The sequence below is a fragment of the Caloenas nicobarica genome, chromosome 1 (assembly GCF_036013445.1).
Source record: "Caloenas nicobarica isolate bCalNic1 chromosome 1, bCalNic1.hap1, whole genome shotgun sequence".
NCBI lineage: Eukaryota > Metazoa > Chordata > Aves > Columbiformes > Columbidae > Caloenas > Caloenas nicobarica.
In genome coordinates this window covers 58,496,390-58,524,209 of record NC_088245.1, presented here as the reverse complement: position 1 = coordinate 58,524,209, position 27,820 = coordinate 58,496,390, and the positions used below count along the sequence as shown (strand labels likewise).

The 27,820-nt window shown below is 37.1% G+C and overlaps 1 protein-coding gene across 2 annotated transcripts in view; it reads left to right on the top strand.

The window, feature by feature from the left end:
* CNOT2 (CCR4-NOT transcription complex subunit 2) overlaps nt 1-27,820 on the top strand; it is a 91,113-nt gene that overhangs the window by 45,258 nt on the left and 18,035 nt on the right. For both annotated transcript variants that reach the window (XM_065637026.1, XM_065637036.1), the window contains 6 exons: nt 4,956-5,078; nt 18,721-18,787; nt 22,105-22,252; nt 22,880-23,062; nt 25,858-25,937; nt 27,093-27,218. In XM_065637026.1, the coding sequence (XP_065493098.1) occupies nt 4,968-5,078; nt 18,721-18,787; nt 22,105-22,252; nt 22,880-23,062; nt 25,858-25,937; nt 27,093-27,218 (715 nt within the window). In that variant the 5' untranslated portion in view covers nt 4,956-4,967. The remainder of the gene's footprint in view (nt 1-4,955; nt 5,079-18,720; nt 18,788-22,104; nt 22,253-22,879; nt 23,063-25,857; nt 25,938-27,092; nt 27,219-27,820) is intronic.

Here is a 27,820-nt window from a genome sequence, read left to right as displayed (position 1 = left end):
AGACGATGAGTTTAATCAGTTGTAATGCAACGACTGATTTTTCTGCTCTATTCAAAATTTAAAATATTCATTCTCCAGGGAGATTTTATAGTATCCTCTTAGTTTAGAGTTGGCTGCATTAATGTCACGAGTGAGCTCTCCTTGGGCACTACCTATAGTAATATTGCAAAACAGAAACATAATTAGTTTTCATATTTTAGTACGATAATTTGCTTCAGGCTGTTACACTAATTGAATATACAATTATAGCATCATTCTGTAAGTGATTATAGAGATCTTTTTGCAGTTTAAGATGACAAAATTTTTAATAAATTTCCTTACAAATTTTGTGTCAATAACGTATTTCCAGTTATGGCTAACAAACAAATATTTGTGTGCTGAAATATGCTATACTGCAGTGTTTCTTATAATGAAAAGGATTTTTTTAAAAAAAATCTGGTTTTGAAAAATAAAATTAAGTAAGTATTGTTGGTTGTTTTATGTTATGTACTCAGCTGAAGAATGAAGGTCAGTGACTGCAGCGAAGTGCTTATTTAGGCGCTTCAAGGTCTTAACATTTGTATGGTGCTTTTAGTTGCCCTGTTGTGGTGGTTGTCAGGAAATGTTCCACAGAATTATTTAAACGTCTTGTCAGGTTTGTGACTGCATTTTGCTTGGTTAATGTTAACTTGAAGTTGTGGGCAAATCTGACTTTTAAACATGATGTCCTCATGCTTTGAAAGAAGGACTTGTGTTCATGTGGTCAGAATTGGTCAGGGTTTGTGGCAGCATGGCTGGTTAGTTCTCTGAACTCCATCCTAACATTTCTCCTTGCTTTCCTCTGTTACCATGAATATTTTCTAATAATATTTGTACACGTGTGTACCAGTGGGAACTGTAAGTACTTTGCAGTATAATGCTGAAGGGTGAACTGACAGAAGTGCACCATTTTTACATTTCTAATGAACAGTTGCACTGACAATGTGTCTTGTGCAACAGAGGACTGAGTTCCCACGGTAGAACAGGAAAAGTAGTTGCAGGATTAGGAGAGGGATCTGTATGAAATTAGGCTGAGTAGACAGGAGTTCTTTACTTAATAAAATTGCCATGCAACTGGAGCAGCACTTAGGTGAGATTGTGCTGGCGTAAATGTGTGTGTATATAGGTATATATGTATGAATAAGAGACTTAAATACAAGAGCTTATTTCTGCCTTTCACCTCATCAGTCTAGACCCTGTGAAGGTACAAAACCTCGGGTCACTGTTACTTTCCAAAGGGTTTAAAATGAATTTATAAATGCTGTGTGAACTTCACTGTATTTGCTTTTGTAGCTGATTGGACACTGATCTATCAGTCTATGAAAAAAGAGGTGCAGTTGTTTTGTATGAGGTTTCCTGGTGGCTTCTTGTCCTAAGAAATAAGCAAGAAAGTTCCATCTGCAGATCTGCCCGCGTTTGGCATAGCCCCAGTTATTCTCACACCTTCTTACAAATAGCACTGCGATGGTGTGTTTTTCATTATCTGTGCATACATTTGTAGTATGGCTGACTAATGAGTATGTTAGTGAATACTGGAATAAGTGGATGTGGATAGGAAGACGCCAATTGCTAACTTGGCAACCGTCTGACGCTGTCATTGTGTAAACCTGCTGTAATATTATAGAAGTGTGCATGGGGATAGGTGCTCTGATTGAGAAGTTTGCCAGCTGTTTACTGTCACCAGTGACTACTGGGAAGTAGATAAACTGACTCCTGGTGTCAGCCTAAGAAGAAGCAAGAAGTGAGCAGCCAGGCTACCACAGCAGCAGCTTCTGTCTTTAGTCCCAGTTCCTGCCCTTTCAGTTACTGGTCTTTAGCAGCTGCCTCATTTTATCGTGCTGTTAGTTTTGTACCGGGGCTGGATAGCACTGTGAATTGCAACACCACATTTCTCTGCTGCGGTTCACCGTGAGAACAAGTGGCAGTTCTTCCTGGTGGAGTGAAGCCCTGTTAGGAGTGCGGGCAGCTGCCAGAATGCCCTCCAGCATTCCCTCGGTGGAAGCGCAGACAGCTTGAGCGCTGCATGCAGCTGCTTCGCTTGGCAGCATTGAACAACGCAGGACGGCGTACAAAAATGCTGTTGTGCAGAAGCGTCGGTCTCTGTGATACGTTTTTGAAGGTTTTTGGAGCAGTCTAGCCCAGCGATGCAGCTGGTTGCAGGCAGGGCTCCTCCGGCCTTCCCCTCTTCCCTTGCAGCCTGCAATGCATGCTCTGCTCTCCGGAGTTCTTCAGTCAGGTACCACCTAGAAATGTGGGTTGCCAATATAAATATCAATGTTTCATTTTTCTAATTATTAAAAGTTTTCTTCTTTTTTTCTTTTTTAATAACCATGCTCTTGTAAGACTCCATATAAATAGAAGTGCAATTCATCAGTCTTCAGGGCATAATCTTGATTATTTCCTGGACTGATAATTGCATAAGACAGTGGCCCTAAACTAATATTTTAAACAAATTCAGTGGAGATTGTTTAAAATATCTTTCAGCTTTTCAGTACGTAGACTTCATGTTCAGACATGCTAGCTTTCTTGCAGCAGCTTTAAACATATATTTTGAAACTGAAAGCTCTGGCCTTACCCCACTGACTCAGAAGTCTTTCTGGTGTGTGTGTAACCAGCCATATGTAAACCTTGGAGGAAATAAGATCAAAAGCTACAGGGGCAAAGACAGGATCGTTTTTTCCCCCTTATGTAGTTCCTGTACTGTAGCTCAGGGTTAGGTATTTATTACATTAGTACAGAATGTGTATGCTTCAGCAACTTGCTTTCTATCACAATTAAATTTTGTTATTCTGATGATATATCACAAGAGAAGGTTATGTGGCAAAAAAAAGAATTCTCTTCTCCTAGGTATTGTTAAAGGAGCACCAAAATATTCTTCAGGACTTGTGGGAAGTTGCTTTGTACCTTCTCAAGAGCAGTAGTTGGTTGAGACATGCAGCTTCTCCTCATTTCTTGGGATAGCTTCAACCAAAGCACTTCGCAATCCTTTTTACAGCGGTTAAAGGCAACTGCTGGTCTCTCCACACTTTAGTCAGGCAGAGCAAAGGACAAGATAATCCCCTCAGCCTGTTAAATGCTCCATCCCATCTGGTAGGTGATAATTGCATTCTAAGGGGATTAGCACAGTGGGATATGCTTATAGTGTAATGAAAGCTGCACTACAAGTGTGAAAGTCAGCTGAATGCATTCAAGCAGTTTGGGACCTCACATTTGCACATTTTTGTAAATGTCATAAAAGACAAGTTTCATCCAGAGAAGGTGCACAGTACCTTTACATGCCTTCGCATGGGGGTAACAGGTCATAAATTTGTTTTGAGACGTCACTAGTCTAAATATCTGAAACCTTCTCACAGTACTAGTAGAATAGCCTTTTGTTTAGATGACTGTAATGTTTTAGGGCAATTTTGTGATTCTAGCTGTATTAAACGCATCTCAGTGTTCGCGTAAAACTCCTATGACTTGGAAATCACGGGGTTAAGTTGTCACTCGTAGAGGAGCACCTATGTTATTAAGCACTGCCTAGAAATCTTCATCAGTAAAAGGGAAATTTGAATAAGCCACACTGTGAGGAATATCAGAGTAATTTTGTGTCAGTCGGAATAAGAGGATTTCAAGCTGACAGTAACTCTTTGCAGCCAACCAGAATAAATGCTTTGAAATTTCAATTTCAAGCATGAGCCTGAGGTAGTGTAAAAAGACTCTTTAAATACATTTTTTAAATTGTCTTTTTTTTTTTTAAGCTTAGCTAGTGTTGTCAATAGTGAAGATAGTAAATCTCAGCACATTTGATAAGCTAACTGTAGTTTAGCTTCTGTATGTTTCAAGATGTTAAAGATCCATTGGAAGGTGTGTAAGGTAGGGCCATAGTTTGGGGCTGGTTACTATCCGGTTAGTTGTTCTCTCTTCAGTCTCCCCATATGGTACAAGAAATGGGGCGATTTGCTCAGTGCTGACCAGTATGTGCCATTTGGCTGGTTTCGACATTAATCTGTTGGGTTAAAACAGGGCTTGGTTAGCCCACACTGTGCTGTGGTAGCGTTTCATGGCCAGATAGATTAGAAACTTAACAGAAGTGTGTGTATTGTCACATAAATAAGAGAGTCAGGTGTATAAAAATGCACTGCATATGGTAGATGCTATGATGGTGTTGTATGATCTTGCTGCAGGATTAAATTTTCTAATCAGTTACGGTTCTGTGACCAGCTGTGTGGTTGCTGTTTTTTCAGTTTCCAGTTCCTGGCCTAGCAGCTCTGTCTGTGTGTGTCTGCACCTCTGGGAGTAAGGACAAAACAAAACCTAGTGGTTTTTTATGGGCCGTCTGCAGTAACTTTGTCAGTCTGTGATGAGGTTTTAAGTGTGGTTAAGCTTGAGCTTCTCTTACTTAATCATGTCTCTGAGTGTGCGGGGTCGAGTAGAAAGCTGCTTTTCCAAAGTTGTGGAGCTGAGACATGGGAGTGACTTCACAGCTTTTTTTTTTTCTTCCCTTTTTAATTATTGTTGTTTCTTTCAAGGTAGCTGAGCTCCAAAGGACATACCTTAATTTTCTTCTTTTAGATGAAAAGTGTTTACCTGAGGAGCGGAAAATTTGAGAAATTCCTTGTTTTGTTATCTGACATTATGTAATTTTAAATATACCTGAGTGAAAGGTTATGAGGCTCAAAAAAACAACCAGCAAGTGAACACCCCTCCAAAAAATGAAACGTATCCTCTCTCCTTACACCAGTTCTTTCTGAAATATGAGTTTCTGTCAGATGAAGATCCCAGTTGGAAGAATCATTACCTTAGTAATGTAGAGAAAGTACTGTTAAAGAGAAATTTTCAAATGTTTAGACACAGATTTTTTTAACAATCCTTACATATATTTAAAATATATACAATTATGATTTGGTTTGCTACATACTTATATATGGTATATAATAGTTTTTCTTCTTATTTAGGTGACAAACAGCATGTTTGGTGCTTCAAGGAAGAAGTTTGTAGAGGGAGTTGATGGTGACTACCATGATGAAAACATGTACTACAGCCAGTCATCGATGTTCCCACATCGGTCAGAAAAAGATGTAAGTTGAATAAGCTTCGTTTTTTTCCCCTTTCAATACTGAGATAACTTCAAGCACGTGAAATACATGCAAGGAAGGGATTCATTTAGATTTAAGCTGTGAATGTGTTTTCAGTGGCAAGTGCTTTAATTTTAGGGAGTTTGTACATGTAAACTTCAGCCCTATGCTTGCCAGGGTTTTATTTTTTCATCTTTAAGAATTATATTTGTAACTTAAATTGGGTTATGAATTACATCTTGTGTTTACATGTTGTGTCCACAGTGTTTTTGTTGTGGTTTTAGACTTTGTATCTTCAACTGGTTTTTTTTGTTTCTGAAAATGCCTTGTGCAGCTTGTTTGTCTGCTCAAGTGTTCTAATTTAGGTATTTCTGCCATTTGTAATGACACAAAGTTACAAACCCAACCTTTCTTAAACTTTTTTTTCCCTTGGTAATGCATTATTTTATGTTAGAACTACATTGGCATTACTGAAGCTCTGCTTATTATTAAAATAAATAAATTAGCCAGTAAAATATTTCACTTTTATATGAAGTGGCATGTAGAAATATATAGAAGACTGAAAAGCATGATTTGAAGTTCATGTCACCTCAAGGTCAGTAATACTATCTCATGACAGATTTGCATTTAATATGTGTAAGCAACAAATATGCTAAATTTTCTTTTTAATTAAAAAAAAAATCACTTCAGACTTTCAAAAAGGTGTCATTGCTTCAAGTCTTTCTCCATGGCTGTCCAGAAATATAATTGTTTAATAGGAGATGTGAACATAGTCTTGATAGACCTTGACCTGTGTAAACATAAACATTTCCTATAGACTTTTAGTGATTTGAATTTTAATCCAGATTTTCAAAGATATAAGGAAAGAAGTTTAGAGTAGAAAGCTTCTTAAAACAAAAGGAGAGAAAAAAGAGCACTTAAATGCATCTTTCCAGTTCAGTTTCATAAGTTATTTTTATGAGAAATTTCAGGTGAGCCAGCAGAGGATTAAAATCTGTTACAGTGTTAAGAAAATTAAACAGGCTACTCTTTTCTGTTTATGTCCATTACACATGTGCATGTACCACAGATGCACAAAGGCACAATGGAATATTTATAATGTTGAATGTACTTTCCTTTCTGTGAGCTCTGAGATGTTCATCTAGCACTCTCAAACACAGTAGGCGCTCTTTCTCCCAAGTGGTTCTTAAATAGATTCTTAAATATTAAACCTCCACTTGTAGATTTGATGCACTGAGGGAGAAATCGTTACGGTGTAGTAAGAAAGGTAAAGTGAGACGAACGCTGTGCTGTACAGTGAAAGCTGATGCTTGGCTGGTTGTTGATGCCGTGAATGAATGTTTTAGTTGCCTACTCTTTCTGTAGGCATTGTTGCAGAAGTGGATCTTAGAATGGGACTTCAAGAGAAGGAAGGTGGGTGTTCCAGACACCAGGAATGACATGAGAAATCATGAAAGCTTGTGGGAGAAGTGGCCAAAATGGGGCATAGAAGCTGCTGTAGGTGGCAGAAGAGTGATGTCGTTCCCACAGGAAATGGAAGAGTGATTTTTGCAAAAGCTTTTTAAAGTTTTATTTCCAAATCCTTCTTAAGGGATTTTTTATTTTTCCCCTTGTAGCTTCACTATTGATCGTTACAACTTGCTGAGTTTATGCTTATGAAATCTTAAACCATTATATGCTATTGTAATATATGATTTTTTAAAGTTTATCAAAATAAATATATGGTGGCGGTGATATTGACATTATCTGTACACCTTTGATCACTGATGTATAGTTAAATGTATATTCTGTATTATTACATGCTCTTTTTGATATCTCATTTGACTCATGTTAGATGAGAAAGGTTGTAAAGGTGGTTGTATTCTTTTAGTTTCCAAACAATTTTGTGGTTTTGAAATCCTGTTCTAATTGAAAATAACTATGTTTTCAAATAGTCTTTGAACTGGAATTCTACTAAAGATGATGTTCTGTACATGAGAACACAATAAATATCTTGACTGTGTTGTTATTTGGATGACACAAAAATAAATTTGCTCAGAATTTTCTCTGAGTAAGCTCATAAAGACTAAAGTTCAAAACCTGGATCCAGTTTTATGAACAGGACGGAGGAAGAAAAACTTGTAGAATTCTAGATCTTGAAACACTTTGAATCTTTCTGTTTTCACATTCACACTGAATTGGAATAGGTAAATCTAGGAAAAAATAAAGGTAGATGAAACTTTGGGGAAAGGAGTAAATCACTTTTCTGTTCAGAAAATCAAACTGGTTATAAAAAGATTAAAACATGGCATACACAATCTCTTTGTAAGCAGACTGAAAAGTGGCAGCATTTATGCCTTTTTATAGTAGAATTATCTAAACAAGGTGCAGTTTTACTGCAGTTTAAATTATTACTCTTTTTTTCATTTTCAGTTTCTTGCATGTCTTTACTGACAGCAGGTAAAATTAATGTATTGCAGGTTTTAGCTACAAACCTGTAGAAAATGAGTTAAACATAGATTTTTCTTTTTTTTTTTTTTTCTCCAGTGTATCAGGTATACACATGAATCCTGAGTCTTTCATTTATGCTTCATTTATATTCCACAGTTCTTTAACCTGAAATAGAGAGGTTCTGAGGGATGCCCTCTGTGAATGGCCTCTTTAACTACTGCTCTTCAGGAAGGCATAAGCTTGTTTAGTATTTACCCTCATATTGGACATGACTGGGTGTTTTTCTGGTTTTCACTTTGTTGAAATCTTACTGATTCTGACCTTAAAAGTTGCTACTTTTGAGGCAGCTGTTATTGAACATGTGTATGTATACTCCAAGCAGAGGAATATGAAGAATGGTGAAACCTTCCTAAAATGAAGACTAGAGTAAGGACTGTTTCTGCAAGTATATTACTTGGTATAAACTTCAGAAACTATTTTTCACTTTACTTTTACAGTAGGGTTTCTGTCCTTGCGAAGAGGCATTGTCTTCAGGTTGAAGACAGTGATGACTTGGACAGAGTTTGACTAGTTTGGGAGCTTTTCAGGTTTCTACCTTGTTTTAACACCTAAGGTGGAGGTTTCAATTTTTTAAAAATTATATTAGGAAATAGTTCTTCACTTATTAAGTGAAAAAATTAATTTAGAGCCCATCTGAAAAAGATGTGAAAAAATATTTTATGCCTTCTTATAAACAATTTTCTTTGCACTTTCTGATGTGGTGTTCTTGTGACTTGTTGCTTTGCCTAATTTGAATTTTAAAAGCATTTCCTTTAGACAAAGGTAAAGTGAACAAAGTGCTGCTGGAGTCCTGTCTTAAATTTTCAAGACTTTTTCCAGGTGGGAAGAAGCAGCAACACATAGTTTAGGACGTGTTATTTCATTTCAGAGCTGCAGTGTAGCTAAAAACTAAAAGCTTTCTTGTAACTTACCTGTTTTTTCACTAGGGAATAACAGTTCTAGGCAGTCAGGCTTGATATGGCAATTGAAATGGAAAAGTTGCACATTACTCGTGTGTGCAAGTGCTTCCAAAGTCATAAGGATGCTGTTTGGGACTGTTTTAGGCAGAAAATTGTGGTTCCTTAGATTAGATTAGATCTTACTCAAGGCGTCTAATGCTTCCTTTTTACTAAACAAGCATCTTTGCCTTGAGTCGTCACAAACCTTCCTGTGCCAAGAGGGAAGAGGAACAGAGTAAATCCATGAATACTCTATGAATTCTCCTGTACTTAGGGTCAGTGCATGATAATCAGGGCAATAATCCTTTGGTAAATAAGTTAGATATTTTATAGAATTTGCAGAGAATAGAACAGGTTAAGAAAATAGTTTAAGATTTGCCTTGAAACAAATGTAATCGTGTAACTTAAATTGACAACAAGATGCACAGTGTCCCCACAAAATAATTACACAGCTTATTTGTGGCTAGTTTCACCAATTTAATTGAGCCGTCTATGCACTCAGCAAAATCATTGTGAGGACAGGGATGCATGTATTTTTATTTGGATAGAGTGACAATAGTAGAAATTGGTAACTCAAAACCTTCATATACTTTTGAACCTACTGTCTTGTTGTCAAGGTTTAAGCAAGGCGACAAACCGTGGCAGATGCCCTCTGTTAATCCCTCCCACCATAAAAGGTAATAGAAAGATAAGGAAGTGAGTCTTCAAGTTAGAAAGAGTCTTGCAAGTTGAAAAGTTTTAACAAGTTTTGCTAATGCTACTAATAGATAGAGAAAATATACTAAATATACAAAATCAATCTTGAATTTCCCAGGGTAGAGCAGCGTTTAACCCCTCCCGTGCGGAGCTGGCGTGGCTGCAGCAGCTGCAGGGCAGGCACCTGGAAGTCATGGGCAGGACTTCACAGCAAACCAGAACTGGATTCAGGGATGCAGGGCCTGGCCTCAGCTCGCAGACAGACAGGCAGGGTCCTCTCTAGATGCCAGCTGTGGTCGAAGAGAGAGAGACCTCGTGATCTCCATCTTATATAGGGTGTATGACAATTATGGGATGGAATACTCAGTTGGTCAGTTTTAGTCACCTGTTCTGTCCGCCCCTCCTGGCAAATATGTCTTGTTACTAGTTAACCTTGGTTACCATAGTAATAAATCTAAACATGAGCTTCTTCAGCATTCCGTGTCATCTCATCAGCACAGTGTCCGAGGAAAAAATATGCAGCTAACTTCAGGAAAGTGCAGTTACTTAGAAGAACTTAGCTGAAAGGAAAATCCACTTAAAGAGAAACTGGTCTTGTTTTTAACAAAACCAGGACACTTGTAAGGAGCAAAACAAAAAAAATGACAGTGTGCTTTGAGAAAAGATGGCACCTATTCAGTCTCAACTGCTATGACTTCTCATGAATAAGAATGTAAGAGATGGCTCTATGAGGTTTAAGCAGTCTAGCCCGATCCCCTGAAGATGCCTACCAGAGGATACGAGAATATAAGATCAGGGCATCTCCAGTTGTACTGAACTGCGGATATAAATCTGACAGTAGACAGACATGCCTTTTAATGAAGATCTGCCCAAATTATGAGGAAAGTTAGGACCATTTTTTCAATGAATGCTTTTTCCACTTCTTGGCCCAATGCTTTGCTGTTCATTTTCTTTCCTAGTTGCTCTACAGGTTATAAAGTGTACACAGTAACATGATAATAATTCTCTGATTTGTACTTCTGGTGGGTTAGTTTGAGCTTATTCTCTTCTCTGAAAAAATCTTAATGTTTTAACTAATTATGGATTTTCTCGGTTGAGACCTGGTATTCTTTTGCAGCTCAGTTCTTTCAAAACTTGCCTTCTTGTGAAATCAAATATGTTTTAATAATTGGGGCAAGTAAGACCTAGCCTGCAGATTAGATTTGGCTCATTGCAACTATTAACCTAGCTCCCTGGTACTACCTTTCCTGAAGTAGGAGGTCCTCAGATTTGGATATTGTGCCCAGTGAAATGGGTTATTGATTCTGGGAGCCTGCTTTTCAAAGGTTTCTTCCATCCTGGTGTAGTAGAAGCATGTCTGTGATGGATCAAATTCAGGTGTTCCTGTCATGAGACAGTTACATGAAGGCAGACATCAGCAGGTTTGTCTTGTAATGGACACGGTGGTGGTGATACAATGAAGGTATGGTCAGAAGCTGTTGTCAAAGTCTTCTACTGTGAACTTCCATTCCAGTAATTTATAGAACCTTTGCCTAAGTCTGTATTTTGAAATATATAGCCTTATAAAAAGGTGTTACTTTTACAAGAGATAAAACCCTGAAACTGGACTTGGCTTACCATGGAGACAGAATCCAGAATCTGCTAAGTTTGGGAAACTAAATGTGGAAGGGTCTAATCAGTCTTCTGGAGACAGCTTTGGCTTTAGGGTTAATGAACACCATGTCGTTCCAGCTGGATTGTTGAATTTCTAATACAATTTTTTAAGATTCTTAGGAAACTTATGGTATCTTTTTTCCCAAAGCGTCCTGCTTGCCATTTGCCTGAGTCATTGCATGAAAGTTTTAGTTTAGTCATAATTTAACTTCAGATGCTGCACGTAGAAATGTTGTTAGTACTTAAGAATTCCCATGGAGTCTTCTTGTGTCAGAAGCAGTTACAGAATTCACGCTTAATGCTGGCTGGTTGAGTAGAGCTACTTAACGTAACTTTTCATAGTCTGAATCGTTCAGAGAAGGGCAACAAAGGTGGTGAGGAGCCTGGAGCACAAGTCTGATGAGGAGCAGCTGAGGGAACTGGGGCTGTTTAGCCTGGAGAAAAGGAGGCTGAGGGGAGACCTTATCGCTGTCTACAACTACCTGAAAGGAGGTTGTAGCATGGAGAGTGTTGCTCTCTTCTGCCCAGTAACAAGTGATAGGACAAGAAGAAATGGCCTCAAGTTGCACAAGAGGAAGTTTAGATTGGGTATTAGGAAAAACTTCTTCACAGAAAGGGGTTGTCAGGCATTGGAACAGGCTTCCCAGGGAAGTGGTGGAGTCACCATCCCTGGAGGTGTTTAAAAGACATGTAGATGACGCTCTTAGGGACATAGTGTAGTGCCAGTGTAAGGTTAACAGTTGGAATTGATGATCTTGAGGGTCTCTTCCAACCAAAATGGTTCTATGATCCATTTGTGGAGGGGAAAGAAAAAAAAAAAGTAAAGCTTATTTTGGGAGAAAATAATTGTCTTTAATTGTAAATAGCAAATGAATATTTTCATATGCATTTCTTTGCATGTACACATAATTGCATATTTGAATATTGGGCTTGTTTACCCTCCTTGCTTTGTGAAACACGTGGCTTAAGCTTTTTTCTTTGAAGTGTGAGTTGCAAAGCAACAGAGGTGCTTTTTACCTTTCCCAGGGAGTGAGTAAACATTCTTTGCATCTTCTAGGGAGTACATAATTTAAAACAAACACACACCACACAACATCAGACTTTGAATGAATGAAAGTACAATACCATTAATTGAATACAGTTGGAAAGACTTGCAAGGGATGAGATTAGAAACAAATTGAGGGAGTTTTTCTGTTTTAGTGCACTATACCCTTTCAGAGCCTATTGTCATTCTACCTGTAGCTGCCATTTTCATGATAAAGTTGTGGAGTACAAAGAAAGAACCAAAAGTTTAGCATGCAAAATGCAGCTTTTTACTGTGTCACCTATAAGTTTGCACCTGGATGGGTTTATCAAATAAAACAATACATGATAAAGTAATTTTACTTAGAGAGGAAAATGGTTTTTTATACCCTTACACAGTCTGGAAGAACTATATATCTGAATTAAAGTTATTTCACATCACTTACTTTACAATTTGAAATTATATCACAGGGAAATTAATTTCACTGTTGAGGACTGTACTATATAATTTTCACTATGGTTGAGTTTGTATTTAGATTTTTTTTTTAATAGAAGAGCTAAATGACTGTGGAAATTGTTGTTTCCATACTTTATCTAAAAGCTATATTTTACTGCATCTCCACTTAAATCAACAGTACATGGTAGTTTGTATATGTCAGCTTTAGCATATGAAGTGGTTCCTTGGACCAGATTAATTCCATGCATAAAATCATTTGTCTCTTCTAGAAGGGGAATGTTTGGTTTCTTACACAATCATTCAGTTCACTGAACATATTGTATTGTAATGTGGGTGGTTTACATGCTCAGTGTATGGGTGGTTTGGGGGTTGGTTGATTTGAGGTTTTTTTGTTTTCTTGTAGTTTTTCATATGCAACTGGTTATTTAATTGAAATAAAATATTTGCTTTGTTGTCTTAGTTCTTAATTGCTCATGGCATTTTTTTGTAGCAGCTTTCAGTGAGTTTTCAGTAATCTTTTGGCTCATTAGTACTCTGTACTATCAAACTGAGTGTCTCTGCACAGGGAGAATTTATTTTTAGAGTTTTACTTTAATAGCCCTGTTAACCTCATGTTGATAATGTCATTGTCATTCAAAGGCAACATCTTGCCTTTAAGATCTTGAGATACTGCTGCCAAAAACAACAACAAAAAAATCCATTTAAGTGCAATTCAAAAGGTGATGCTTGCAGTGTGGTCCTCCCTCCCTGTGCTTCCTGAGTACGACTGGACGCAGGAGACCACAGCTGTGAATGGTGACATCTGAAAGGCTAAATAAAATTTCATCTCTTTTTGGTATTGTATTTGGTTTTATATTTCACAAATAACATATATTAGTAACAATTTTCGCTTGCAAATAATACCCAGCAAATATAAGGCTTTCAAAATTTCTTCATTGGTCTCTGAGTTTGAGATTTGGAAATATTTTCTCATAATGTGAATTTTGTAAACACTGTATCAAAAACTGCTTTGTAGTCTAGAGGAGGTCTGATAGTAATACTAAATATTAAACTGGCAGAGTATAGAAAAATCTATATTTTTTTAATATCTTGTTTGTTGGCTTGATTTGTTATTATTTTTTACATCAATATAACAATTTCTTCTTTTGAGGCTATGGGTCAGCTGGTTTATTATTAAATAGTGAGGCACAGATGGCAGATACCAGAAATAAAGTAGTACAAATACAAAATGATGCTGATGTTTGCACCTGTGAGAAAACCATCATTTATCAGGCCAGGTATTACTCACAGACCTACTTGCTTATTCCAACATATTTTGCTTTTAGTTGACCTTCTAGCGTTGGATTGATGTATTTTACCTTCAGCTTACTTTGTCTTGAAGAAAGTAGCTTTAGGCCAAGGGTGTCAAACTCGTTTTCACCGGGGGCCACATCAGCCTCGCGGTTGCCTTCGAAGGGCCCAGTGTAATTTTAGGACTGTATAAATGTAACTACTCCTCCATTTATACAGTCCTAAAATTACACTGGGCCCTTCGAAGGCAACCGCGAGGCTGATGTGGCCCCCGGTGAAAACGAGTTTGACACCTCCGCTTTAGGCTATACCTGCCTAATTTAGCAGTATTGGCAGAAGCGTTGCTTGGCTGATTTTTCTTGGTGCTGAGGTGTCCTGTCATGGCTGTTCTGGTGACAGGCACCTGTCCCCCCTGGAATTTTGGGGGGGCTTTGCATGGAGAAGGCGGGAAGCCCGTCAGGCAGCACTGCTGCTGGGCCTCCTCCCGCCACCTCCCTCTGCATTCAGGGGGCTGTAGCCTTTGTTCACCCGTCTCTTGGGAGGGTTGTGAAATGCAGCAGTTTTTCCACAGTTTTGGCAAATCTAAGCAGTTGCTGGTGCAGTTTTATTGAGATTGTTGACACTGAAATGAACTTACTGCAGTAAGCCCATCAAAAGTTAATGAAAGGAGTTACAGTAAAATCTTCATCACTAAGAGCAGGAAATCGCCAGATAGCACGTTATGGCTTACTGATTTTTGGCATGGACCAGTCGAAAACAATTGGGCCATCTGCTTGGATTGTCAGTTGGTTTGAGTTTAGAAGCTGAATCTTCCATCATCAGAGCTGCACTGTGACTGTTTGAGGCTTGTGAGTAAAATGATGTTCACATCTTAGTTGACTATCATGAGCTCAGTCCTTCAGCCTGCCAGGCCTGCGTGTCGGTCCTTCTGTACGGCAGCAGAATAAAGTTCATCATTCGTGGTATACGAGTTCTTGTTGGCTCAGCTGTCTCTTTGGCCTGTGGGAGGTGCAAGTCTTAGGTGTCCTCCACCTCCTAACATGTACAGGGAAAACCAATTGAACCAATCCGTCTAGTTCAGTCACTCAAGGTTGGAATAGAAGCAGAAATCCCATGCTGTTTCACAACTGGATTTTGTAGCTGTTAACCACTGGCAAAGTGATTTAAACCTAAATGTCAAAGTTTGAAGAATGGAGTTGAGTTGGTTTTGTACATGTGCAGCAAAAGCTATAGGTGTCAGAAGTTTGTTTAACCATTTCCTTGACTCAATCAGAAATTATTAGTCACTTGTTTAAGAAGTTGGTGTTGCATACATGCTGCTCTGATGTGCTGTTCACTGATGTGATCTCAGTAATTTGGTATGTTTTGTTTTTCAGAGGTTGTTACAGGTATATTTCTGAGCATTTTTTTCCTAAAATATTTACATAATTGGCTGAAGTTTGGAAGATCTTACCAACTGGAATAGGCTTTTGTCACCTTAAGGGTTGGACTGCTTTAGTTTTTATTAAGGTTATCATGACCTTTGGCTGTTGTAGACTAAAAGAAATACAAGAGTGACTTCCAGCTGCTGTTGCAAGAACACTCTCGGAGAGGTGTTATATTTTGTGTATTGTGTGGCCAGTGGTGCAGCCAGGTAAAATAAAGATTGCAGAAGGCCAGAAGGAATATTTTTAATACTACTAATAGCGCTCATCTTGAAACTTTGTTATGTCTGATAGACCAAGTTGCAGTGGACTATAACACTTACTCAGAGGTTGTGAATGCCGATGAAGGTCCTAGTAGCATAGATTAAGACTTTGGCTAAGTTAGTTGTTTTGATGTTACCTAAATTGTATGGAATTAATAGAAAAAGAAGATAAAACTTGAAAAGGCTTCTTACTTAGCTGTGATAGAAAAAAGTTAATAATGGGGAGATTTTTTTGGCATATTACAAAATAACCTCGAGAGAGAATAAATGAGATACCCATACAGCAGATTCCTTCTCCATGAGATTTGAGAAATGCTGCATTTAATCAGCCTGGAACAGATCCACAGAAATTTTTATTTATTTCTTCTTGAGGCTTGTTATCTTTGATGTTCTAAGTGTGTTATAACTTTAAGACTAGTCTTTAGACTTATTGAATTTAATACTTGGCATTTATTATGGTTTTCTAGAAAGGTTTCTCTACGAGTCATTTTGCAATTAACTTTTTATGTAAAAGCAAATGGCACAATACATGTGACCTGCTTTACAATGTTTCAAAAGAAAATCCAATTTCTAATAAGCAGTGTTCATTAAATATTATTTGCCATTCATTTTCTTTTAACTGAATTAAAAAAAAATCAAGTAGTACTCAGTATAGAAGATGTGGGATTCTTTTTCCTCTCTTTCAAGTAATCTAGTATCTCTTAGGTCCATGGTTTTTTTTTTTAAATCCAAGTTAATTTTATAAATAAAAGTATTTTATGCACAGATTTGTACCATTTTCTGCTTATTATATCACATGCTATCACAGCAATTTTTGAATGCCCTGAGCAGCTGTTCTTAAAGGATCTTCTCTCTGAATTAACTGCTTTGCTTACCTATCTCAAAGCTAGTAGTACTTTTTGACTGCTGTTTCTGTCTCAATGTCTGGTTGTTTTTATGGGGTTTTGTTGAGGGCGTTTTTGGTGCATGGGGGTTTTTTTTGGGTTTTGTCTGTGTGTGGTTTTTTGGGGTTTTGTTTGTTTGTTTTTCTTTTTCCCCACTTGCATGCCCTTGTCATTGTTTCCGAAGGTGTCTCATAACTTTTTCTCTCCTTTTTTTTTTCATGGAATTACGATTTGCCACACTTTGCAATGTGTTCTAGGATTTTCTAACTCGTCAGACTTTGAATATATTGGGGTTCTTTTTACCTCAACATTTTACTTTATCTTTCCTTTCTTAAAACTACTATATCAGCTTGTTTCGTCAATGCTTAACAAACATCAGTTTGTTCATTTGGGTTGGTGAGTGTGCTTTTGGCGTCTGTCTCTCAGCGTGCCTTGGTTCACATTGTAGAGCAGTCTTGGTGTGAGTGGATTTGATTCATTCTGGATCAAAACAGGCTGGAAGAGGTGCTCCAGAAGTGCACCAAACATGTTCCACTTACTAATGGGCAACTGGGCCATGCCATAAGTCCATCAGTCATATCTAACTCTAGTTAGAAATGCATACAACATGCATGTTAGGCCCTCAGGACCAAATTTTTTGTTTAGCAAATGCGCTTCTCATCTTGCTGATGCAGGCGTGGCCTGTAAACTTTGCCATATGAGTGCTGAGCTGAAACCACTACTAGTTATTTAAAATGTTCTTTTGTTCACAGCCAGTTCTTCATGAAGAAAGGAGAATTTTGGTCCAGTTTGGCACATATCTTAGTCATATTTTTTTTTCTGCAGAAAGTTTTTGCCTTAATTTCAAACCTCTTTGTATGCAAATATGGATGTTTGTTACTGTAGTTGTTTACTATCAAATATGTGCACTTTGTTCAAAATATGTGTGAGTATATAGTATTTTGGTGTGCTATTTCTGATACATTTTCTGATAGTTACGGTAATTGTCTGCTGTGATTTCTCTTCTCATGCCTTCTGCATGTAATCAAAAAATCATAAATATTTTGTGACTTACAGATGTGAATGCTACTTTTGATACTTAGTGTCTACCCTGCATGTCTTCTTTCTCATTTCTACCATCTAGATTTAGCCCCAGTATAGACAACTATTATAGCAGATTCAGTTTATAAGGTTTGTTTTAGTTTTACATCTGTCTAGATTGGATTAAGTCAACAGAGAAATTTGCAGTGTATTACAGGAAAAGTTATTCTGATTCTTTACTCTCAAGTTGGAAAAGCTTGAAATCCCCTTATGTGGAGGAATCCAGACATTCCTTTCTTTGAAACCATCCTAAAATCCAATCTAAGTCCAGACTGCTGCAGTAAACAAGCGTGGGTTAGTAAGTACAAGTAGCATGTTCTGTTGTGAACTAGATGGATTAGGTCAACTAATAAATACCTCTTCTTGCTCCAAGGGGCGATCAGCAATATCTGATGTTGATGAATATCTAATCGTTTCTTTAAGAACATCCGGAGATGGATGTTCCAGTGCTTAACTGTCCTTAAGACTGCAAATGGCTCCTTTTTCTCTGGATATTTAGCTTAAATCTTCTGTTTCTCAAATTTATTAATACTTTGAATTTCTGCAGCAGCATGGAGAGTAGTTTATTCTTCACTTCTCACAGTGATGACTGGAAGTCTGGTGTCATGTCCCTATCTTAGTTGCTTTCTCTTTGGAGTATGCAAACACAAATCTCAGTCTTTCTTCATAGATCATGATTTTTTCTAGATCTCGCTCTCATTGAGAGTCTCTTTAGTTTGTCACGTTTCTTGTGTGATGTCTGACAAGGGGAGAAAGAAGGTTTTAGTGGAAGTATTCAATAATATGAGATATGTGTAAGGTGGATATAACAGAGCAAAAAAGATTACTTCTGACAGTTGTACGTCATGCCTGTTCATATGGTGCATACAAGCATGAAGCTAGCTCTTAGGGCAGTAGATTATAATTTTAACATTGGAATCTTAATCTAATGTGCATATCTGTTTCTGTTTATCTGTGGCTACCTAGCCACACATTTCCCATCTTCTGCTATTGTAACTAATAGTTACTGGTAGAAACTTTGCATTTGTTGTTACTACATTGAACAGCGATTGATCTGCTTGTATGATGCATGTTTTGCAGGGGGGGAAAAAAAACCCAAACCAATCTATATGTGATTTAAATAACTGAGTTTTCCATCTACTGTAAAGATGGGTCTCTTAACTACAAGGGTAGGAAAACTGAAAACTTACATCTTCTTTCTCTATGCTATTTGTCACAAGTAAAAGAAAGTCTGTTTTTATACATGTAAAATCATAAATTTTTATTGATATGTAATATACTGTTACGGTTGCTAGTGTGCAGATATTTGGGGGAGTTTGTAGAACTTTCGATGACTTAAAAGAGCCACGTTGGCTTTCTTAGCAAAAGAACGTACCGTTGTAAACTTTCAGAGCAAGATAGCACAATATCTTTCTGTCTTTAATAACCTTTTATTCTTACATTTTAGATGCTGGCATCACCATCAACATCAGGTCAGCTGTCTCAGTTTGGGGCAAGTTTATACGGGCAACAAAGTAAGAATTCCTCTTCTTGATTATATTTTGTTTTATGCTAATATGTTCTAGTTTCGTGCTCTTTGGATAGAGAACATGAGTATGGCTTTGTTTTCTAGTGACTGTAAAAAACTCAGTATGTCTCCTTATTTGTGCGATTTTTTTTTTTTTTGTGAAGATACATTTTTGCTTTGCTTAGTATGCATTTTTGCAGTGTTTAATATGCAAAGTGCCATATACTGACACTGTATAGCTGTTAAGTATCCAAATATAATAATCCCCTAAAGAATGTCTGTGATTTAGGTGTGACTCTCTGAAGGAAAAACTAAGGAAAATGAGCTGGGCCAAAATGAGCTTAGTTCAGAAAAATATGTAAGAAATAGAAGGAAATTATACCTTAAATTATAATTGATATGTCGTATTCTACAGGAGCAAATTAAATTTTGTGTACATGCTTGGCAGCTTGCATTTGGCAAAGAACTATGCCAGTAAGATTATTGCCTTCTGCACCACTGTTTTGTTTTGGTTTTTTACCGTACCTGGAAGATTTTTTTTTTTTCTGTATCCGACAGTCTTGTGTGACTGTTGCAATAGAAGACTTACAGAGCAGCAGTCACAGTTTGTAATGTTAGCCACCTAACATAAGGGCCAGCATTGAGAACTGAACCTCCTTGTAGCTGAAAGGTGCATCCAGAAAGTGACTCAGGATATCTGAGTTAGATACAGTTACGCAAGTAAAACAGGTTTGTGAACATCTCTTTTGTCACTGTACGCTTTTGAATGTTTGCAACTTTCTTGCCAAGTGCATCTGAGTCAGATTCTAAGAAAAAGTGTCTTCAGAGTACTTGAAAGAGTGTGGGCTTTTTTTATCTGTACAAACTAAAAGCTTTGCTGAATGCATGGCCTTCACCACTTCTTTTGGCTTTCTTCAAATAGTTTAAAAAATATAGTGATTCTTTTACTATTTCAGTGGCTGCTGATGAGTGACCATGTAATATAAAGTGGCATTTGATTATGTTACTGAGATATATGAGCAGTTTCTGGCCAGTCTGAGAGTCATGTTTGGCTCTTGGCTTCTTAGGTCCTCAGTCTGGCACTGTTGAACCTTTCAGACTTAATGGTATAAAGATACTGAGGTAGTTTATCAATTCTGTGTATCAGAGTTATTTGTTGTTTATTTGTAAGGTTAACTTTTTTTCATCAACTTCATTGTTCATTCAGTTGATCGTGGTGCCTGGGAAATAATCTCTCTGACATGGAGACATGCGTGGCTAAAAACTAGAAAGTAAATATTATCAGAGTTCAGTTTCCACCAAATATTAAGAAAAAGGGGCAAGAAACTTCTGTGTTGAAGTCAACACTTATGATTAAAATACTTTTGGGAAAAAGAAGGCTGATAATGCCTGTGCACCTTCAGATTGGTAGCTGTCAGTCATTTAGCAAGACGTCATGTTTTAGAGTTAATGTAACTGAAACCTGAACTATTAGGCAGGGAATTGGCCGCTTCATTGATCAGCCTCCAATGTAGCCCATGCAGATCTCTCCTCTCAGTTAAAAAAGTGGGAAAAGGAAGCATAAGAAAAAGTACTATTTTTTCTTATGGTGAATATTTCAACTGCCCCTACTTGCCAGCCACAGGATTACAGTTCTGCTTCACTGTAATAGCCCTACTTATTAAAAGTTCTAGTTTAAAGAAAGCCAACAATAGGAAATAACCATCATTGTAAAACTGGCTTTGCTGAAACAAATGCTTGCATAAAATTAACCTGAATATTGTAATCATGTTTTTCAGTGCACTGTATCTAGTTTGGAAGTGTATGTATCTTTTCTTTATCATTTTATTTTTAAAATTCCACCTAATTGTTAATCAGCGTGAAATATTATTTATATATTTATGCTCACTGAAATTATTCTGATGCAGCAAATTGCCAAAATATTTACAGTGAACACTTTGATATAATCAGCATTTAATTAAATCTTAGGAGGCTTGCTATAGCAAGTCACACCTCTTAATCTGAATGTATGGAGATGAATTTGAGAGTTATCATAACTTTGAGTGATATTGCAAACTTCTTGGATTGCAAATTGTAGAGTAGGACAGGGACAGACAGCAATTCTTAAAATGTGAGAGGTAAATGACTGGGAGATTTCTTCAGACCTTGTCCATGATGATAATAACCTGACCATATGCTGCGTCCGTTCTTTCCATCCTTAGTGTTTAATCACGTTATACACTGGCATATTCAGCTCTTCTGCAGGGGTGATCTACCATGAGAAAGTGCTGGTTCATCATCATTTTTCTTTCGTTTGGTCTGCAAGATAAGGTTTTGAGTTCTGAGTCTACCTCAGCAGCCTTATGCCAAAGCAGTAGGGACCATTACTTATAGCTGTCACATTTTGTATGCTAAGTTTGTTTTTGTTGATACGTTGCACTAAATGACTTTTTCTTGTCTTTGAACGTCATTCTGAAACTTTATAAACGCACAAAAACGATGCAAGAATGATGAGAAACTTCATAAAGTTTTTGGACATTTTGGGACAGAGCAGCAACTGGTTATCTTTAGCTGTTCTAAAGTAATTTCTTTTTTTACCTCACTGAAGTGCTTACTTTATTCTATCACACTCAGTTGTTTGTGTAGAAAATACTTTTGATCACAATGTTAAAATTCTATATATTTTAAAATGCTAATAGAGGGCAGTTAAAATTCTGCTAGCTTTCTTTTCTCAAAAGGTTGAACTTGACTTGGTCATGGACACTGAAGTTTTAGAAACAGCTTAAATTTTACAGAGAACTGGCCTAAAATGTTGCTTTAGTTGTCCTAAAAGCAGTGTTATTGTTAACTAAGTATTCATAACTTTATTTTTTTGTTAAAGGTGTGGTTAATTTTTAACAAGACAGATCAATGTTCTAAATACTAGCCAAATATATACCAGTTTATTCAGAAATAGTTAATGTGTTTCTTGAGTGCAGTTACTAATTTTCTCAAAATGCTGCCTTTTTTGAGATAATTTGTAGGTCTTCATGTCCTCTTCAAAAACCTCAAAACTCTGAACCCTTTCTCTACCATAATACATGTCAAAGGAAAAAAATTTGTTAGTGACTCAAATACAGAAATTCCGTAAAGAGCCTTCCAGAAGTTTAAGAGAAATGGAGCTAAATCTGAGCTAATTGGGCTTCTACTGTGCAAACAAGAACTTAGTTTTTACACGGCACTTTCCTTCAGTCTTTACACTTTTTTGTGGGTTGTCAGCATAAACTGTTTCCATCTACACCTGATGGAGAAGACTTTGTTCCTGATTGCTCTATATCTCCACCCCTCTGAATTTTTTTTCAATAGGTGCACTAGGCCTTCCAATGAGGGGAATGAGCAACAATACCCCTCAGTTAAATCGCAGCTTATCACAAGGCACTCAGTTACCGAGCCACGTAACGCCAACAACAGGGGTACCAACAATGTCACTTCACACGCCTCCATCTCCGAGCAGGTATTTATTGATAGCCAATATTTCTGCCATTGTGTCTTTCTGCAGAGCTCTTGTTAAGTGTTCTGCGTATTTTGCCTCAACTACTTTACAGTCTGATTTATTAACAAAAAAAAAAAAAAAAAAAGATGTTTCTATTGACCGCTGCCTGTGTTAGGGAAATAATACTGTAAAACAGTAAGGACTTACTGTAAGACAGTATTTGATTTTTCTACGTAAAGGACAAATTTCTGGCAAATTCTGCTTCAGAATGTAAGAGGCTGTTTTTTGGTTGTTCTGGTAAATGTACAGTTGAAGTTTTTGTATGGATGTCATATGCCATATAAGAATATTAAGGTAGTAGGTCTGAAGTGCTCATTAAAAAAAGAGCTGTAACACCTCTTCAAATGCATAATACTTAGAGTATTTATCTAAACCTGACCAAGGACTTGATTAGTATGTGATGGGTCATCTGGTATTTCTGAAGAAGTCCAAAACTGCTTTAATTAGAGGGTAATCCAAACATGCCGTATTGATGCTAAGCACAAATTAAGTTGCAACAGCTCAGAGTCCATCCTACATTAGTAATCTCAATGAGTAACCAAATACTATTGTACAGATTCATGTCTGTGGATGGTTTTTCTCTTTCAGGGGGATATTGCCTATGAATCCAAGGAATATGATGAACCACTCCCAGGTTGGTCAGGGCATTGGAATTCCCAGCAGGACAAACAGCATGAGCAGTTCAGGGTTAGGCAGCCCCAACAGAAGCTCTCCAAGCATAATATGTATGCCAAAGCAGCAACCCTCTCGACAACCTTTTACTGTGAACAGGTAAGGCTGTTTAGTTGGACCATCCCTGTACAGCCATGGACGTGCTTAAATGCTGCTCTGGAAATCTAATTTTTATCCATTAGAACAAAGCTCAAAAGCTGCTTTGTGTGTTCTTGTCTCCTGGCAATAAACTTTGAAGCTGCTTCTAATACACAATCTTCTTGAGGCCTTCAAGCTGAATTCTGTTTCTGACTACTGTTTCTACTGCTGCTCCTTTAAAATATGTGATGTTTCTCATGAGTTCCCAAGTTTAGTTTTGAAACTTATCTTCATTTTGAAGGTATATGCATCCGGTTTAAGATTGTTCATCTAGAAGTTTGGGAAGAAGAAAGGCAAGATTTAAAAGCACAGTAGTGATTCTGGAAAAATAGTTAACTGATTCAGATACCGTAGGGACTTACTTTTTACTTCTTTAAATTCTGGAATAATATAGAGAAAGTGGTTAAGGGTTTCGTGCTCATTTGGATGCCAAAAGCTCCTCAATCACTTCTGCTCTTTTTCTAACTCTGGGCAAGATTCTAACATCATAAATCATTAGGCTTTCTGCCTTCTCATGCTGTGTTTATGCTTAATTCATACTGATAAACTTGTAGTAAAAAGTGTGTTGATTCTAATTATTTAATGTGTGTAGTTACAGCTTGACACAGGTGACTGCTTTCCAGGCTTCATTCCACAACCTCACGATCTCTGTGCTCCCAGTTTTGTCCTTCTTCTGCCTTCAGGCCCTTCCTTAGAGGACTGACTCTTACATAGAGCACAGACAAGCTCATGGCACTCAGGTGCCACCTCTAACCCAATCTAGTATTTTACAAAATGGGTAAAGGAAGGTGAAAACTAATGTCATGGTTATCTGAAACTTGGTCAGGCTATTTACTTCTGTAGTTTCACACTGTTATAGGCATAAAAATGCTTTTCTCAATAGCAGCAATAGAGATTTGGTAGTAGTGGTTTATGTTCTTGGAGTGTGAGAAGACTTTGCATCTTGCCTCTGATTACATAGAATTTGCTTTTTCTTTCCTGTGATGTATAGCAGCAAGTAAAGGAGATGATACTTTAAAATATAAAATTGTCTTTTAAAATTATTTCTGAAACTTGAGCATCACAAAACGTTGAAATAGTAACATACTTTAAAACTCTACATGTAGAGGACAATTATTTTGGAGACTGATACGTGTATACAAAGTACTTATTTAAATATTGTTCAGCAGTAGGGTAGGTAGTTAAATCCTTGTCTGTAGGAACATTTGAATTTAAATCCTCATCCTTCACTGTTTGCATTCTGTATCTGATTTTCAAGAAACCACAATTTTTACAAGTTGAGAAGGAAATATCACTGGAACAATGACAAGTTCTTATGCCACAGTTGATTAGCCTACAGAAGCATAGCAGTAGTACATATCCAATTGATAATTGATATATTTAACAAAATTTTGAAATTATGCTTGGAAAAAAAAATTACAGCGTTTCCTTTATAGGTGCATAAATTATGCGACTTCCACGAAGTGCTGCCTTAGTTGAAGCAATGAAAGTTTCTAGGTCTTTGAACATTAAAAAATATTTCACTTTCCCTTTCTTAGTTACCTCGGTAAAACAAGTTACAGGTGATTGTAGATAAGTATGCATTTTGTGGTCTGATCCCTTTATCGTCCCTGAAATTCTTAACATGGTTATGTCTAGTTACTTTAAAAGCAAACAAAAACCCCTTTCCATGAGAAATACTATCTGTCATCAGGCTAGTTTATATGCCCACAAAATCAAGGTATCTTCTGTTGGTGCTCTCGCTAGGTCTAGAATTCACAGGTGATACCAGGAATGTGTTTCTTCAGGTGTGTGAGGTGTCGAAGATCTGGATGTCTTTCAAATACACCACCTTGGGAAAGCAAAACAGGACAGGACCAGTCTGGCTTACAGTGCCCTTTCTTGATGTCTCAATCCAACATGAAGCATTTAGGGGAATTTCAAATTGGAATTAAACGCTTCACATTTGTAACTGTGGAAAAAGTGTAGGTAAAATTTCCACTAGGAAAACATTTTACATTTTTATTTATGGAAACTTCTAAAACATCAACTTCCATCCTATTACATGGGAAAAATGAATGTCGTGATGTCTCATAGGGCAGAAATTCAGAATTTCACTCACTGGCGCCTGTTTTGGGCTTCTCAACGTCTCCAGCTGGCATGGAGTGAAGCAGATCATTTGTGAGGGTGTCTTTTGGACCACAGTAGTCCTATACGATATTTAGATGTCTTCAAGCATTTTTGCCTGACCATATGAAACTTTAATTTAGCTGGAGTCATTGTGTGGCAGAGACCGTCCCGGTGCTCATAATAGTGCTATATGTACGTGGTGATGGTTGCACACCGCAACCGTTCAGCTTATAACTGAGTCAGGACAAACTTGATCACTTCCATGATCCAACTTCCCATCTGCAAAGGAATGGATTGCAGTCTGACTCTTCACTACTGCTGCTTCATTTTTCTGTATGAAATTATTGAGTAACGATCACGTTTGTCATAACTTGAGGCTTGACAGGTGTCTTAAGACACAGTGGCTATTAAAAAGCTAAGTTACTTTGAAGTCATTGCAGGTGTCTTGATTGAGAAGTGCTTACTGCTGCTGCTCAGAGTTTTCAGAAATATAGGAAGAAATAATTAAAAACTGAGTTTAGGCTAATGTGGGTTGCTTAAGCTTGAAATAATTTAAGTGTTTTAAGTTTTTGCCCCCTTAATGCCTTCCACTGGGAATTACAAAGTATGTATACCCTTTTGTCTGACTTCCTGGATTTTTTTCACAGTATGTCTGGATTTGGGATGAACAGAAATCAGGCATTTGGAATGAATAACTCCTTATCAAGTAACATTTTTAATGGAACAGGTGAGTTTACTCTGATTAGTATTGATGTTAAAGTACAGTAGGGAGATATTTTTAGTAAGTCTAATTGAAAATACTTTGTGCTGTTGGAATGGAATTTGTTGTAATTTTCAAGTTGTTCCATAGAAGTGCTGCTTCAAGAGAGGTGCTATGAAACTGGTACTACTTCATAACAATTGATTTTACTACTTTTGAAGGCAAAGTGAAAGTATTCTGCAGAATACTCACTGTCCATCACTTGACTATAGATGATACCTAGTCACAGAGAAATGCAAAATAACTTATGGAATTGAAAAGGAGATCAAAGAAGAAAAGATATATCCATTTTCTACAAAAACATTATATAGATTAAAAGCAGTGGGAAAGAATTTTTTGAAATCACAAACTCCTTTTGAACAGCTGGCTTATAATGTGATCCTTTCAATCAGTTGTTTCAGTTGGGATTTTTCTCTGGGAATTTTTTCTTCACCTAAATGTAATGAACTGGAGAGGGGAAAATATCTTTGTGCAGAAATGCCTCAGGTTTGTCCGTGCTGATGCTTGTGTAGGTGGCTGTGTATAGGAAGCAGCTTGAGGTACTGGTGACATCACAGAGCAGAAGCGTTTGGGCATCCCCTAGAACCTTGTGCATCTTTATAGAGTTGCGACTCTGGCCTTGCCTGTGTAGTATTTTCTCCCGCAAATCGAAAAATGGTCCCGCATAACTTGCACTGCATTGGCTCTACAGCTGCCTCAGGTTTATCTTACCTAAGTACAAAAGAGCTCCCTGATGCTGCTGCTAATATGGGTTATTATCTTCTCTCAGTTTTCTTGATAGCTCTTGATAGTTCTTAAATTTTAAACAGGCTACCCAGCCTAGTACTGTAATTTTGATAGTCTGCCTGTATTTTATGCATCAGTCTTTAACTGAAAATTAGTAGAGCTTGGTACTAAATACTGCCGACTAGCTCTTGTTTATAAACAACCCTCAAACATCTTGATGCTCCTTAGGCTAGTCTCATAACACAGAGCTTATTTGTGATTTTAATAATTTGTAATAATAATAGTAACAGTAAAAAGATAAACTAGAAGAAAAAAAAAATATCGTAAATTTATCTTGCACATAATGAAGTCTTTGAGAAAAACTAAGGGAATTTGAAATATCTTCTTTTATTGTAGATGGAAGTGAAAATGTGACAGGACTGGACCTCTCAGATTTTCCAGCACTAGCAGACAGAAACAGAAGGGAAGGAAGTGGCAATCCAACTCCATTAATAAACCCTTTAGCTGGAAGGGCACCCTATGGTAAGACTATAGTTTTGAAAGCTCTTTGAATGAAATAGATCTTTGCTTCATTCACTTTTTGCTTTTCATAAGACAGTAGGTAGTCTTTTCAAAAATGCCAGACACTTGAGCTCTTAAGTCTTGTTTCTGAAAATAAATAATCAACATCTCTGTGACTGGAGATTCCCTCAGGCTTTTGTAACTATTAAAACTCATCTGTTTTGTTTTCACTGTCAGTAGAGGTTGCTGGGGTTGCCAGTCCATATACTATGATGACTCTGAAGCTGCTCACTGTAGACATTTCTTAGGCAGTAGGTTGTTTTCTAGTTGCTTATATGCAAGAACTGTTAAAATCTGAGTAGTAAATTTTAGAAATAATATTTGATGACTAGAGATGTTGTGTAAGAAGTCAGCAGCTGTAAATGTACTGTGTATTTTCATTGTTTATTGGTAGCATTTGCTGTAGTACTGTTCACTGTCACTCTTATGATGATCAGATTTCTAAAAATAACGTGTAAGCATCAACTGTTATCAGTCAGATTCCAAGTTTGTTTCTTATATAATTCTTGCTGAACAGCTTAAAAATAATAAAAGGAAAAACTTTTAAGGTGGATACAAATCTT